At 37.7% G+C, this 13,254-nt stretch overlaps 2 protein-coding genes and 1 long non-coding RNA gene across 3 annotated transcripts; 1 reads left to right on the forward strand and 2 right to left on the reverse strand.

Moving 5' to 3' along the window:
* Positions 1–3,087: 3,087 nt before the first annotated feature.
* On the forward strand, positions 3,088–4,856 carry LOC144564994 (NAC domain-containing protein 90-like). The gene is made up of 3 exons (XM_078314608.1): positions 3,088–3,387; positions 3,803–4,095; positions 4,450–4,856. Exons 1-3 carry the CDS (start codon positions 3,231–3,233, stop codon positions 4,681–4,683), a joined length of 684 nt encoding a protein of 227 aa, XP_078170734.1. The 5' UTR covers positions 3,088–3,230; the 3' UTR covers positions 4,684–4,856.
* A 2,537-nt stretch (positions 4,857–7,393) lies between these two features.
* LOC144551237 (uncharacterized) lies at positions 7,394–8,236 on the reverse strand. Its single transcript, XR_013510785.1, has 2 exons — positions 7,938–8,236; positions 7,394–7,897 (listed from the first exon to the last, which is right to left on the reverse strand). It is a non-coding gene; the product is annotated as an uncharacterized LOC144551237 (long non-coding RNA).
* Positions 8,237–8,415: 179 nt separating this feature from the next.
* Positions 8,416–9,477, reverse strand: LOC144551243 (uncharacterized). Its single transcript, XM_078299138.1, has one exon. It carries the CDS (start codon positions 9,328–9,330, stop codon positions 8,638–8,640), a length of 693 nt encoding a protein of 230 aa, XP_078155264.1. The 5' UTR covers positions 9,331–9,477; the 3' UTR covers positions 8,416–8,637.
* Between the last annotated feature and the right edge of the window lie 3,777 nt (positions 9,478–13,254).

A 13,254-nucleotide genomic window follows, 5' to 3' on the forward strand; every position in this document is an offset into this window, starting at 1 on the left:
AGTGAGTTAGGGAGAGGTGGAGAGAGAACTAGGTTATTGAGATTTGAGAGCAAGGGAGTGTCGGCTAAGTTAAATTATGACTCTCTATCTTGAATTTTAATTTCATCAGGTAAATGGATAGCCGGTGATTTTATGAGATTCGAACCACAAAAAAATCACAAACCTATTTCGATCGAACTAGGCTAGGTTTGAGTTTGGTTTGAATTAATTCCGAACCGAACCTGATTTGGTTCGTTTCAATTCGAACCTATTTCGAATCGAATTAAACTCGAATCAAACCCGAATCGAATCATGAACCTCGAATTTTGTCGGTAATTGCTTTTTTTCTTACTGTGCCGAGATGGGGACTCAGCCCAGCCTTTTTTTTTACAATTTTTTGCTTAATTGCCAATTCGGCACAGAGGTTTTTTGTTTAAATTTCAACCATTTCAGTATAATATTTCGGTATAATCTTTGAAATCGTTGAGTGAAACTACCAAAAAAAAAAAAAAATTCTTTGTGCTAAATTGAGTACTCGTTCCAACATATTTTCAATGATTTAATTCTTTGTGCCGAATTGAAAATTCGGCACAGAGAGTTCTTTTTTTTCTTTTTTTTATTCTTTTCTTCTCCTTCCAACTCTCAGCTATTATTTTTTTTCTTCTTCCTGCAAAAAACTAAGGTTTATAAATCGAGTATTAGAAAGTTGAAAAGTATTCGTCTCGGAACTTCAGTTCTCAACGAGAGCACTAATTAACCCTTTATTAATATTACAATGGGTCACATTGACCATCTCGTACAAGCCTAAATTTAACAAAGCTTCTTCCATCTGAGATTGGTAACGAATGCTCTTTTGACGAGAACCAGTACGTAGTGTATATGATTGCTAGAACAATAATTGTCATGCAAAATAAATATAACCACTAAATTTAATTCTAACTTACAAGTTTATCAGTAAATTATAAATTCAAACCGAGATTAAACAAATACCTAGTTATTCACCATTTACATTTTGTGTTGCTCCAAAGGCAATTGCAGTAACGCCATTTAATCCTAAAATTATTTGTACAATAAAATTATTTATTTAACCTTATTTTCACAATTAAATATTAACATGCAAAAAATAAATTTAAATTAGTCTACATGCAATTATTTATAATTAATTATGCTACATGTTAAAATTAAAAATTACTCTGCATAGTAAATAATTCTACAATTAGTTAAAAATAAGGTTGTGGGGAATTCTTTCGCTCTGGATAAAATTTGTAGTAAATAAGTTGAGTGAGTTGCCATTAATGACATTAAATGCTTAAGGGGATGAGACATGGAGCAGGCCGGATCAAGTACTAGAGAATTTAATATCCTTGACAGTTTTTTGATGTGTTTTAAGAGCATTGTGATGATAAGAAAAACTTGTTAAAAGGGTACTTACCTTGATTGATGTACCGGCTGAAGTTTTGATGAGTTTTACGCCTTGGGAAGGTATAAGGCCCCTTCTTTGCTCTCTTGGTCGCTGTGCCTCTGTCATGCAGCTGTTGGCGATGTTAATGATACGTTGTGGGAACAATTCCTTTCACCATCGCCTTGAAGATTGCCTGCTTAACGGGTCTCCCTAAAAGATCCGCTCCCTCTTAACCGATAAGTATAAATAATTACAAATTTGTCAAATCAACTAGCAAATGCCTATGTCCACAATGATCTTTTCATTTGTTCGAGTTCTGCAATATTTTTTAGGTGGAATTTCACTTATACCCTTTAAAAACTTCAATATTACGTATTTCCCCCTCTAAATTTTAAAATTACATATTTTCTCCTCTAAACTCTAAAAACTCACACATTTACCCGTTTTATTGTATTTTATATTAAGGCAAAGGCTTCTATGGACATAAGGACCTATTTGTAAAATGAACATATTTTTATTTTCAAAGTTCAAACAGTCGATCCGAACCGTTCATCTTGTTCTCCATATTAATATGTGCTTGGAGACCAAATTTTACATTTTTCTGAATTTTTTTACTATTTATTAAGATGGGTACAAAATTCAATGGTCTGAATTTGATATTTTTTTTGTACCCATCTTAATAAATAGTAAAAAAATTCAGAAAAATGTAAAATTTGGTCTCCAAGCACATATTAATATGGAGAACAAGATGAACGGTTCGGATCGACTGTTTGAACTTTGAAAATAAAAAGGGTGTTCATTTTACAAATAGGTCCTTATATCCATAGAAGCATCACTCTTATATTAAAACACATTCTAAATTTATAAAATACCTATTTTACCCTTTTATTAAAAAGCATAAAACACCCATCTAACTCCAATTTGAATCTGAAGATTCATCTACCGTCTGAATTGCTTTAAGATCTGTGCACGCTAGATCAATACAAATCTTGAAGCGAACACACGAATATTGAAGCAATGTGATGCATGCGGATCAAAATTGCTTTGAGATCCGTGCGGACTAGATTAGCATGAATCTTGAAGAGAACAAGCAATAATCTTATTGTGATGCGCGTGGATCGGACAGTATAGGAACACTTCAGATTCAAATTTGAGTTCAATGGGGCATTTCATACTTTTAATGAAGGGTAAAATAGGTATTTTATAAATTTAGTATTAGTTTTAATATAAAAGACAATAAAATGAGTAAATATGTGAGTTTTTGAAATTTAGAGGGGGAAATACGTAATTTCAAAATTTAGAGGGGAAATACGTAATATTGAAGTTTTTGAGGGGTATACATGAAATTCCCCTAATTTTTAAAATAATTATAAGAATGAGGATTTATAATATATTAAAATTTCCGCCCTTTAAATTACCAAGTCATTTGTCTTTTTTTTATTTTTTTATTTTCCCTCTTTGAGTCTTGACTTGAAAAAAAATCAATTTGATTTTTAAGTACGGATGTATGACTAATTCATGGTTCATACATTCCGTCGAGTGTTCACATGGGGTCTAGTCTCTGTCTCTTTCTCTCTCTTGACTAGAATTTCTCATAAATTAACGAGTACGAACTACGCGGCTCTTCATTCATTTCCCTTATTAATTTATTTTCCTCCCTTTATAAATTTACAAATGCATCTCATATTGCGGTGGCAATAGCACACTACAATTCTCCCAAAATTGCGATCAAGGATACATGCATCACTGCATAGACCGTTAGGTGGCTCTAGGAATTGATTGATTAGCACATTAATTTTTTTTACTTCACATATATAGCTACTAGTTAAACTTTCTTCCGGAAAACAAAATGAACTTCATAAGCATGCCGGGTTATAGGTTCTATCCAACAGAAGAAGAGCTTGTACTGTTTTACCTTCGACACAAATTGGATCATACGCGAGCAGATATCGAGAGGGTTATACCAGTACTTGATGTCTGTAGCTACCATCCAAGCGATCTTCAGTGTTAGTTCCTTCAGTTTTTTTTTTATTATTATAATCCTGTCTTATTTTCTGTCTGAATTATATTATATGGAAAATTGTCTGGCACCATCTGAATTTCAATCCTTGCTTTGGGCCAGCAATTGTTTCTGTTCACTGATATCTTCAAAGACAACTTCCAAGTTGAAAATTAGAAATAACTTGATTAGGTTATGCTCATTTTCCTTAATGATGACATTGTATACATGAAACAGTGAGAGAATTGCTCTATTTATCCCCAATTATACTTGTAACTGTTTAAAATAATCACGTAGTATGTCCACTATAAATTACTTAATTAACCATGTTACACTTCTTCCCCGGTATTAATAAATTCAATTGATGGGAGCAACAATTTATTGTCAATATCTCCAACATAAGTTGCTTATTGATCATGCAGCGGTGGCAGGAGTCGCGAACAAGACAGATCAAGAGCAATGGTTTTTCTTCTGCCCAAGACAACAAAGGGAGGTACAAGGTGGGAGGCCAACCCGCACAACTTTGTACGGATACTGGAAGGGAACCGGGTCGCCTACTTATGTTTTCTCATCAAGCAACAAAGTTATAGCGGTGAAGAGAACATTGGTGTTCTACCAAGGGAAAGCCCCTGCTGGTGTCAAAACAAAATGGAAGATGAACGAGTACAAGGCGCTTCAGAGTGGTGTGCATCGTGTGCCAGCTATGACTCCATCGGTATTAAAAATTTCTGATATTAAGATCATGTTTCTAGCTTTGTAGGATACTAATTAGCTTTGTTAGATATTAAGCGCATTTCAAAACTGTCCGACTATGGTATTATTTATCTAATAAGCTCTCTCATGTTTAATCTAATACAATAATTGTATTCCGACATAAATAATTTTATCTAATATACCTTTTTGACTCGTCGTTTTCATGTAAAATGCCTTTTTGGGATGCTAAGTTGGTAGAGCACTAGTGAGACCTCATAATTAATGCAGTTTGAGAACTGACTAATTATCAGGCACAAACATCTCAGAATGATGAAGACAAATTAATTGACATTTTTTTCTGTTATTCATAATTCAGTGCGTGCAACTAAGACATGAGTTCAGCTTGTGTCGGGTGTACATCCGAACGGCAACTCTGCAATCGTTTGATCGCCGACCAATCAATACAAATAAAGATTACAGCCGTAATTTTCTTGAAGCATCTACTTCTGAAGCAAATCCATTACAGTTAGTCGAGAGAACCAGTTCCGATGGAAGCTCTTCTCGTGTTGAGGAAACATTCGACTGGAATTTCCTTGATGACTTGATTTGAATTTGAGTTGGTTTTGAAGTATGACAGGATCTTAATTACGTTCATGGGTTTGTAAAAAGTGTACTTGATTGATGTATGAACAAGTTAGTATATGCTTACAAATTAATAGTTTGGTGATGGAAATATTTTAAAGACCAGTCAAGTTTTTGTCTTATATTTTGCCTTGATCTCTGTAGAACATACATGCTCATTTACGTTATTTCTTGAATATGTACTTGGGTTTGGCTGAATCTGCAATTGACTTGACTTTGTAGAATTAGCAATTCTACCAAGAATCAATAAGAAAGTTTCAGAGCCTAATTGATCGAACTGCTGGTCAAGAGGTCAACTACTTGACCCACCAGTCAATTGAGAAAATCTGGAATGCAATACTTTTTTTTTTGCGTCTTCCTTTCCTCAATATGCTATTATGCATATTGTCAAGAGTATACAATTATGCAGATTTCAGACTTTCAGCTGTTGGTTGCTCTCCCATGTACCATAAGAGTTTTTTTTTATTTTCTTTTATCTAATCCAACTTCTCAAATCCTTTATTTTTTATGAAAAATAAGGGTCTAGCCCAAATTTAATTAAAAAGAAAATGTTCTGTTACATTGAGTATGTAACTACATGGAGGTAAAATAAAAGCGCTCAAAACAGGTCAGTCTTCCTTTTTGCTCATCCGCCTATACGAGTGTTGTTCCTGCTGTTAGGAATTGTAATTGCCACAAAACCTCTTCCTTGATTGTCATGAGCTAGCGTCCTTGCTTGCTTCTGTGAATGTTCGAGCACAACGTTCCTTCCAGATTAGAAATTGCGCTATCAGAATGGTTCCTCTTTGGATTTTTGGTATTCTTGCACTTGTCACTTGTCAGCAATGTTTTAAAATGCAATTTTGTTAATGTATGCGAAAAGTCACTGCATACTGCATATGCGGCATGCCGCTTATGCGGATTTATATACAGAAGTACATATGCAATTTTACTATACTTTGTTAAAGAAATATTAATAAAATAAAACTAATTTATATCTAAAGACTTGTTTAATCTAGCGGTTTATGTTTTTTACCATTTTATAAAGGTTATAGATTTTATTCTCCTCTACCGCAACATAATTTTTAGGCTTTTTCAAGTCCACATAGACCGTATATGTACCCGTATATTCAAAATCGCATGAACTTGATTGCATGAGATTCTGTATGCAGAAGACCACTACATAAGCATATGCAGCCGGATTTTAAAACACTGTTTGTCAGCATTGCTGTTGGAGGTGTGGTGCTTGTCTGGTATGGTATTTGCCTGAGTTTTGGGCAATTTAGTACCAGACTAATCCATTGGCACTCAGTCATTTTCAAATCTTTAACATAACTATTTTGATTTTTGGCAATTTATGTTTTATTTCTAAATGTCTTATTTTAATTTATTTTCTAATTTTATTCAATTTCTCATGACTTTGTGCTATTTCAAATTTTCATAAGACATTACTTATGGCTAAATTCCTCCCATCTCCAGAGATCATAGGGGAACCCATGGAGGTGAAGGCCTCTGGCGATGTTGCACCGGCCGATCGGGGGGGTGTCTGCACCGGTTGTGGAGGTGGAGGTGGAGGTGCGAAATGCGGTGGAGGTTGACCTAGGAAAGGTCTCTCATGCGTGATCGGCTGCTGAAAAGGCGGAACCGCTACAGGGGGGTTGGGATTAGGCGAGGGGACCAGCGGAACATTGCGACGACCTGGCCGATGTCCAAAAGGTTGAAATCGCCCTCGATAAGTCCCCCGGCGAAGTCCAGGCGGCGCCATTGTTACACCAGAAGTGGAAGAGTCACTTGAATTGAGTGGAGTGACAGTTGATGCCTTTGTGTCCTGTCTGATCACAAATAAAACAAATCAAAGAGTTGCGGCCTTTCGCTATGTGATCCCGATCACCGCATTTGAGACAGACAGGATGACCTGGCCTTGATCGATTCTTGATCTCCGTCACACGAGCAAAAATCAACGAGGATCGATTAATACGTTGGCGCTGCGCTGGAGAAGAAGGTTGCCACGTTGGCGGAGTTAAAAGAGAACTTTGTATGATTTTTGCGGCTTCATCAGGCCTTCATTCATTGGGCCTTTAGCCATTAGAGAGGAGAAGTGAGCTCGGGCCTTTTATCTGGCGGGCTTTATACAGCGTCATTATTTTTCTTTTTTCTTCTAGCAGGCTCTAATCGCCATTTTTTCTCCCTAAATTGAAGTTTATCTATTGCCTATTACGGCAGAAAACTTTAAAAAATAAAATAAAAGGATTCTGAAGAACAGAAGAAATCTCAGCACGTTAGATAGATTTGCTAAATTAGAATCGGAATTTGACCTCAATACCAATCTCAAGAGACCAACACAAAGATGCGGTATGTACAAAAGTGTTATTATTCTAGTAACTCAAAAGACAATTTCGGTTGGTACTTGGTCCCAGAAATTTTGACCAGTATGTAGCCCAAGGTGTTACGATGTGTGCAAGACAACCTTAAAAGGAACCAACAACGAAATTCAAATATCATTAACTAAAATCTATAATACCCACACAGGATATTAACAAGTAACGACTAACAACCCAAGTAAAAATTTCCATACTTTGTCTTCTTTTTTTTCTTTTTCTTTTTTTTTTTGAAATGCTTGATAGTGACAATTTGCATACTTTATGTCAGCTGACTTGTTCAAATAGCAATTGCAATTTTAACATGTTAAAAATTGCAGCTTCTATCCTCATATTTTGCAGTTCATGAATAGATTTATTGCTACGCATTAAATAAGAAATAAAAATCACAAAATACGGATACATCCAGGTCTAAGTTTCACAGAAAATTCCTAGATACAATAGTATTCAAACAAGTATGCCCAATTTACAATTTACACCTAATAAATAATACAACTTTCAGTTCAATCAAATGCATACTAAGAAATAAACATCACAAATACTGATCCAGGTCCAAGTTCCACAGAAGATTCCTAGTATTCAAACAAGTATGCACAATTTGCAAATTACACCTAAACAATAATACAAATTCAGGATTATCTAATAAAAAACAGACAATAGAACGTAGCAAATGCATACTGACAAATTTTAGTTATACCAATAAGTCAGATTTGGCTCCTCACCTTCCCAGTGCCACCAAAAGGAAACAAAAGTAATGAAGGACAATTCTTTCTTGCATGCATTAAAGAATATGATCTGTTTTCAAACATCAGAAATTAAACTAACCTTTCCCCCATTAATAACTGACATTTCAACTGCCAATTACAACCTACAAGTATCTTTTTTTTCTTGCTTGATACAAAAATAAAACGAACCAGATAAAAGGTCTCATGTAATAAAAAGAACAGTTGATTCTGTATCAAATTATGATTAATTAGGGAATCAACTATATCAATGAGTAACAATAGCGAATAGCTGGTACAAAACCCACAGCAAAGATAACAGCATTTCGTGGTGCTAGTTTTTATGCTTGAGAAATTCTTTTACAATCTCACTGGTGCCCTCAAATATTTGGCAGCTTGACCAGTACCGAAATCTGGCAGTACAAGTACAACAGAAAATTTACACCTGTAATCTTTCAAGTTTCAATGGCACGTAAATTAAAAGTGGCGAGTTTTAAAAATTCACTATTTGGAAGTTTAAAGATTTGCTAAGAAAAAATATAGCAACCATTGAAACAAATTCAAGTCACAACTAGGAATCAATTGAGTGCACAATCAATTAACGCCAAGAAACAGCAAAAATAGTAAACGAATTAATTCCTTATTAGTAGCTCTCATAGTCTCATTGTTTACAACATCTCATAATTTCCTTCCTCCTCCAATGTAAAAGAAAATGAAAAGAAAGAAAAGGAAAGGACGAAACGAAAAATACCCCCAAACTCCCCCAAAATAAACAGAGAGGTACAGAAAAATAAAATCACCTCTCAACTCCCACTTTGATCGCTGGTTAGCTGATCAATAAAATCAATCAAGAAACCCTGTCTGTCTCCAAACCGCATTGCGGACCCTCCTCAAGTCTCTGCCTTTGAGCGTTCTACCAACGCCTTCTAGGCAAGAAGAAGCGGTGAGAGGAGTATTTCCCATTCTTCTCGCCACAATTTCGTGCGGTGGAAGCATCTCTGACATGTCTGTATAGTCATCCCCATCCCCAGCCTCATCAAACCAGATCCCGCTACGTGGCTTCCTGGGCGGCCCCACCGGGATATTCAGCGGAGCCGACTGGTGCGGCATCGCATACTCGTCCTTCACCTTCGGCTTCGGCGCAGGGATCATGCGCGCCGTTGATGCTGACGTGGCAGAGGCGATCGTGGCCTTCCGATGGAGAGAACTAGCAGTTGACGAGGCTATTGGCTGTTTGGTGTCGTGTAGCAACGCGAGAATGCCAGATGGGGGATCAGGAAGGTTGACGAGGCGGCGGGAGGCTGCCGTAACAGACGCGCCGATATTATTGGCGCTACGCGCTCCCGAAAGCATAGACGAATCGGATCCAGACCCGTTGTTGGTGGAGAAGATATCGTCTTCTTGAAGCTCGGGGGAGTCTTCGGATGCGGGTTTGCTCAGAATCGAATCGGGTTTGGGAGAGGCTGGCGGAGGGGAGAAGAGAATGAGGTAGCGGTCCGAACTGGACGTGCGGCGGTGGGGACCGAGGGTGTCCATTCGGTGCCACCACCGGACGGAGTCAGTGCTGCGTCCCGGCAATGATGACGTGGTTAATCCACATGAGAAGGGTAGGAGAGGAGAAAAGAATAGAGACTGAATAATGGGAAATGGGAGAGTCGTGGGCTTAATTCAATTTGGAATTAATTAGGTTTGATTCTCTATTATGTACATAGTCTCGGTAAAATTTAAACCTACTCGCTGTTCAATAATAGATACGCGGAAATTATACAAGATATGTGGGTCCCGTTACACAGATACTCAGATAGTTTACCTATTCTCTCGTAGTCAGCCGTTTGATTTCGATTTGACGGTTAAATATGAACAGTCGCACATAGTAAAATATTCCTGAAATTTCAGCGGAGGAAAGCCTGCTACGTGGCGACAAGTAGTTGGGAATTGGATAAACTCTAACACCCATCATATTTAGATATTTCTCGATCATATTTATCTCCTTTACATAATATATCCATAAGGCCATAACCCATCATATTTAGATATTTCTCTCTAACAAGTTTTAGTTTTCAGAAAGAAAGAAAAAGTTTAAAATTAACTATTCCTCTATCTAAATCCACTTATTTTTCTTAATAACTCGTTTCATAATTTAATCAATTAAAATTAATATTAATAAAAAAAATTAAAGAACAGTTTCTCCTTATTTTCAAACCCAAATTAGACTTGAATTATCCTCAATTGTGCCATTGAACACTAAAATGTAAGATCAAGAGCAACACTAATCTCAATTTTAAAATAGTTGCCTTCATGCTTATCTGTCTTCGTACCTTCTGATAACTAAAAAACGAAAATACTACATATTCGATGCACGTGTAGGTTTCGGCCATTTTTTTTTAATACTCCTTAAAAAAAAGAAAATTTTAAAAATACCCCCGAATTTAATTTTTTTTTATATATGCCCCGACCGCTCGAGCCTGGGGCAGTCCAAAATTCAAGCGAGTCGCCCCAGCTACGGGCGGGCCACGCCAACACTTGGCTGTCCCATTCACGGGCAGGCCATGCCAAGATCAGACCGCCCCGGGGACGGGCGGGCCAAGCCCAAGCAAACCGCCCCATGGATGAGCGGGCCATAAAAAATAAAATAATCCAGCCCGTGACTACTCCACCCGTTTATGGCATCTGAATATAACAACGCAATTCAATTAGTAATATAATAAAAGCATAAATTAATTTCGTACAATGCTACATACATGCCCTGCGCCTGTCGGAAACAGAACGGCGAGCCCGATTTCCCGATGGTCGCCTACCATCCATCTCGTCCATGGTCATTACAATATGCTTGTGTCTCCTCCTCCCCTTTCTTATCCATCCTTCTGAAGGGAGTATTCTATCACCGACTGTTACGTTACGAAATTTTAACAATTTATTTCTAAATATCTTAAAAGCAAGAATCGAAAATCGTGCTAACAAAATGGAAGTTTAAACCTTAATTAAGGTTCCTCTAAATAAGTAAGTCAAGTGTGAATCGAAACCGCATTGAAATTTCGAGAATTTGAGACTTTATAGGCTCAGTGCGTTCGCACTGGTGGTGAGTGCGGGTGTCTGACCCGCACTGGCCTCTGTTTGCCTTAGATTGTTATCTGAATTTCTCCTCAGTGCGTCCGCACTGGTGTGAGTGCGGATGGGTGACCCGCACTGATTCCAATTTCTCTTTTCCTCCAATTCTGACCAAGTCCTGAGTGCGGGTGACGGACCCGCACTGAAATTGAGTGCGTCCGCATTACGCTCAGACATTTCCCTTGTTCAGTGTCGTTTTCATGAAAATTTGACTAAGTACTGAGTGCGTCCGCACTGGACTGAGTGCGTCCGCAGTGGATTGAGGGCATCCGCACTGGGGTATTCTTTTATGTGTTTTCCAAGCTGCCGAAATTCTGCCAAGTGTTGAGTGCGGGTGATTGACCCGCACTGAAAATGAGTGCGTTCGCACTCGTGTATATCTCTGTGTATTTTCAACTGCTGAAAATCTGTTCTAAGTGCTGAGTGCGGGTGGCCGACCCGCACTCAGGGTATCTTTTCATAAAAGCCCAAAATTTCTTTCTTTCTCTCTCTTCCCCTCCGCCTCTTTCCCCATTTTTAGTGATTTTCACCCAAGAGAGAAGAAAAAGAGCGAGAGAGTTTCCTTTCCCTCTCAAACTCCCGATTGTTGCGAGAAATCAAAGTTGGAACCGAGCAAGCGGCCGTAAATCTCTCCTAGCCCTCCTATTCGATATTCCTTTCTCTCATTCTCTCTCTCTCGAAACCTCAAATTTTCTCAATTTCTCGGGTTTTCATTTTAAACCCGAGATTTGTGTTCGAATTGCTTGTAGACTAGCTCCTTGAGCTTCTTTGATTGTTTATTTGCCGATTCTTTCCCGATTTCATCTCGATTTTGGATATCGATTTCTAGGGTTTTGTGCCAAAATTGAAATTGGGCATAATCGTGAATTGATTAGTTTAATCCAACCAATTAGACTTGTAATCAGTAGGGTTACCTCTCGATCTTGAATTTCTAGAACAATTAACGGCTAATTTGCAGTTTTGACCAAATTAGGATTTAACCAATCGGTAAATTGAATTGTTATGAGAACCAATGTTAAACCAACTGTATGTGCAATATAGGCGTAGGCTCGATAGAGCAAGACCTTGCGGGACAGTTTGAGACGTCTGATCCATAAGTACGCGATACGCTCGTCGTAATCAGGTGCGGGATTCTTTGACTTTGTTACTTTATTTTCAGGAATTAAATTGTTATTCATTTGTCATGTTGAATATCTGATTGATTGCATCATTGAATTGTGTAAAGCATTTGCATAGCCCAATCAAATTAAACTCGAATTTATGTGACTTGAGTGATTTGCATGCTGGTATGGTTGTTGGTTGTGTCGATCTATTATGATCTGATTTTTATTGAAAGTCACCACGAACTATGTATGTTAATAGATTTACGAAGTTAAGCACTTGGATCCAATGAATTTGCAAAGTCGGGCTGTATGCTGGCTTTGATTCCCAGGATCCTTCTGGCGCATTAGGTGAACGGCCCTCAATGTTTCCCAGTATCGGTTGGGACGAGGTAGGGTGATTATGTTATGATATGTGAATTGAAATCGTGGGTGACTAGTGTCTAACGTCTGTGGCTCGGTGGCATTCTCCTACGTGTTAATGCATTTGGACGGTCAATTGAATATTACGAATATTGAAAACGATTCTAAAGAGAATTTTCTCTATGTGACTTGAACCAGACCTTAATAACTGTTAAGCCAAGCAACTGCATATGGGTGTCAGATAAAGGGTCCAGCTCGGTGGAACGTCTGTAGGTGTCAGTAACCCTACAGACGAGGGTTTGATAAATGGTCCAGCTCGAAAGAACATCTGTAGTTGCCACAAGCCCTAATGAGTCGAGTTAAGCCAAATATGTGTTGTGTTTGAAATTCATCTTGAAAATTCCGTAAACTGTGATTCAGTTTGATTAATTGTTGTCGAGCATTGGCATTCTGTTATTTATGAATATATATCTGTTTGAATTGTTTTGGTTTAGGTTTCATTTCTGAATATGGAGTCTGATTGCAAGTCCAATAGTCTAAACTGTGGCAAATTCGCACTAATAATTTTATTCTCACCCCTACCCTTCGGGTTATTTTACAGGTACGGGTACGACTGATTCCAGAGAGGCACGCAAGTAGTAGGCCTTAGTAGTTGACAATCACAGGACCCTAGATATGTTTTATTGTGTAGTTTTAGGGTAGGCCTCGTGGTTGGTATCCGGATGAGATACTTTTGTTGTATTATATTCTGACCAGACTGTGTACTCTGATTTATATTTAGAAACTTGTTTTATATTGCTTGTTGTTTGGATTAAATTGTTAATTGCCTTGTAAGAATACACGGTATTGTATGCTTATGGCGGGGGACTGTTACAACCCGTGGCCGCGG

This window comes from Carex rostrata, chromosome 1 (genome assembly GCF_964058835.1).
Source record: "Carex rostrata chromosome 1, lpCarRost1.2, whole genome shotgun sequence".
In the NCBI taxonomy this organism is placed as follows: domain Eukaryota; kingdom Viridiplantae; phylum Streptophyta; class Magnoliopsida; order Poales; family Cyperaceae; genus Carex; species Carex rostrata.

What these genes read in the sequence shown, in the direction of transcription:
- LOC144564994 (XM_078314608.1), top strand. Translation starts at nt 3,231, where the DNA reads ATGAACTTCATAAGCATGCCGGGTTATAGGTTCTATCCAACAGAAGAA. An exon ending in CCATCCAAGCGATCTTCAGT is followed by an intron (nt 3,388 to 3,802) that starts GTTAGTTCCTTC and finishes TTGATCATGCAG; the next exon opens with CGGTGGCAGGAGTCGCGAAC. An exon ending in TGCCAGCTATGACTCCATCG is followed by an intron (nt 4,096 to 4,449) that starts GTATTAAAAATT and finishes TTCATAATTCAG; the next exon opens with TGCGTGCAACTAAGACATGA.
- LOC144551243 (XM_078299138.1), bottom strand. Translation starts at nt 9,330, where the DNA reads ATGGACACCCTCGGTCCCCACCGCCGCACGTCCAGTTCGGACCGCTAC.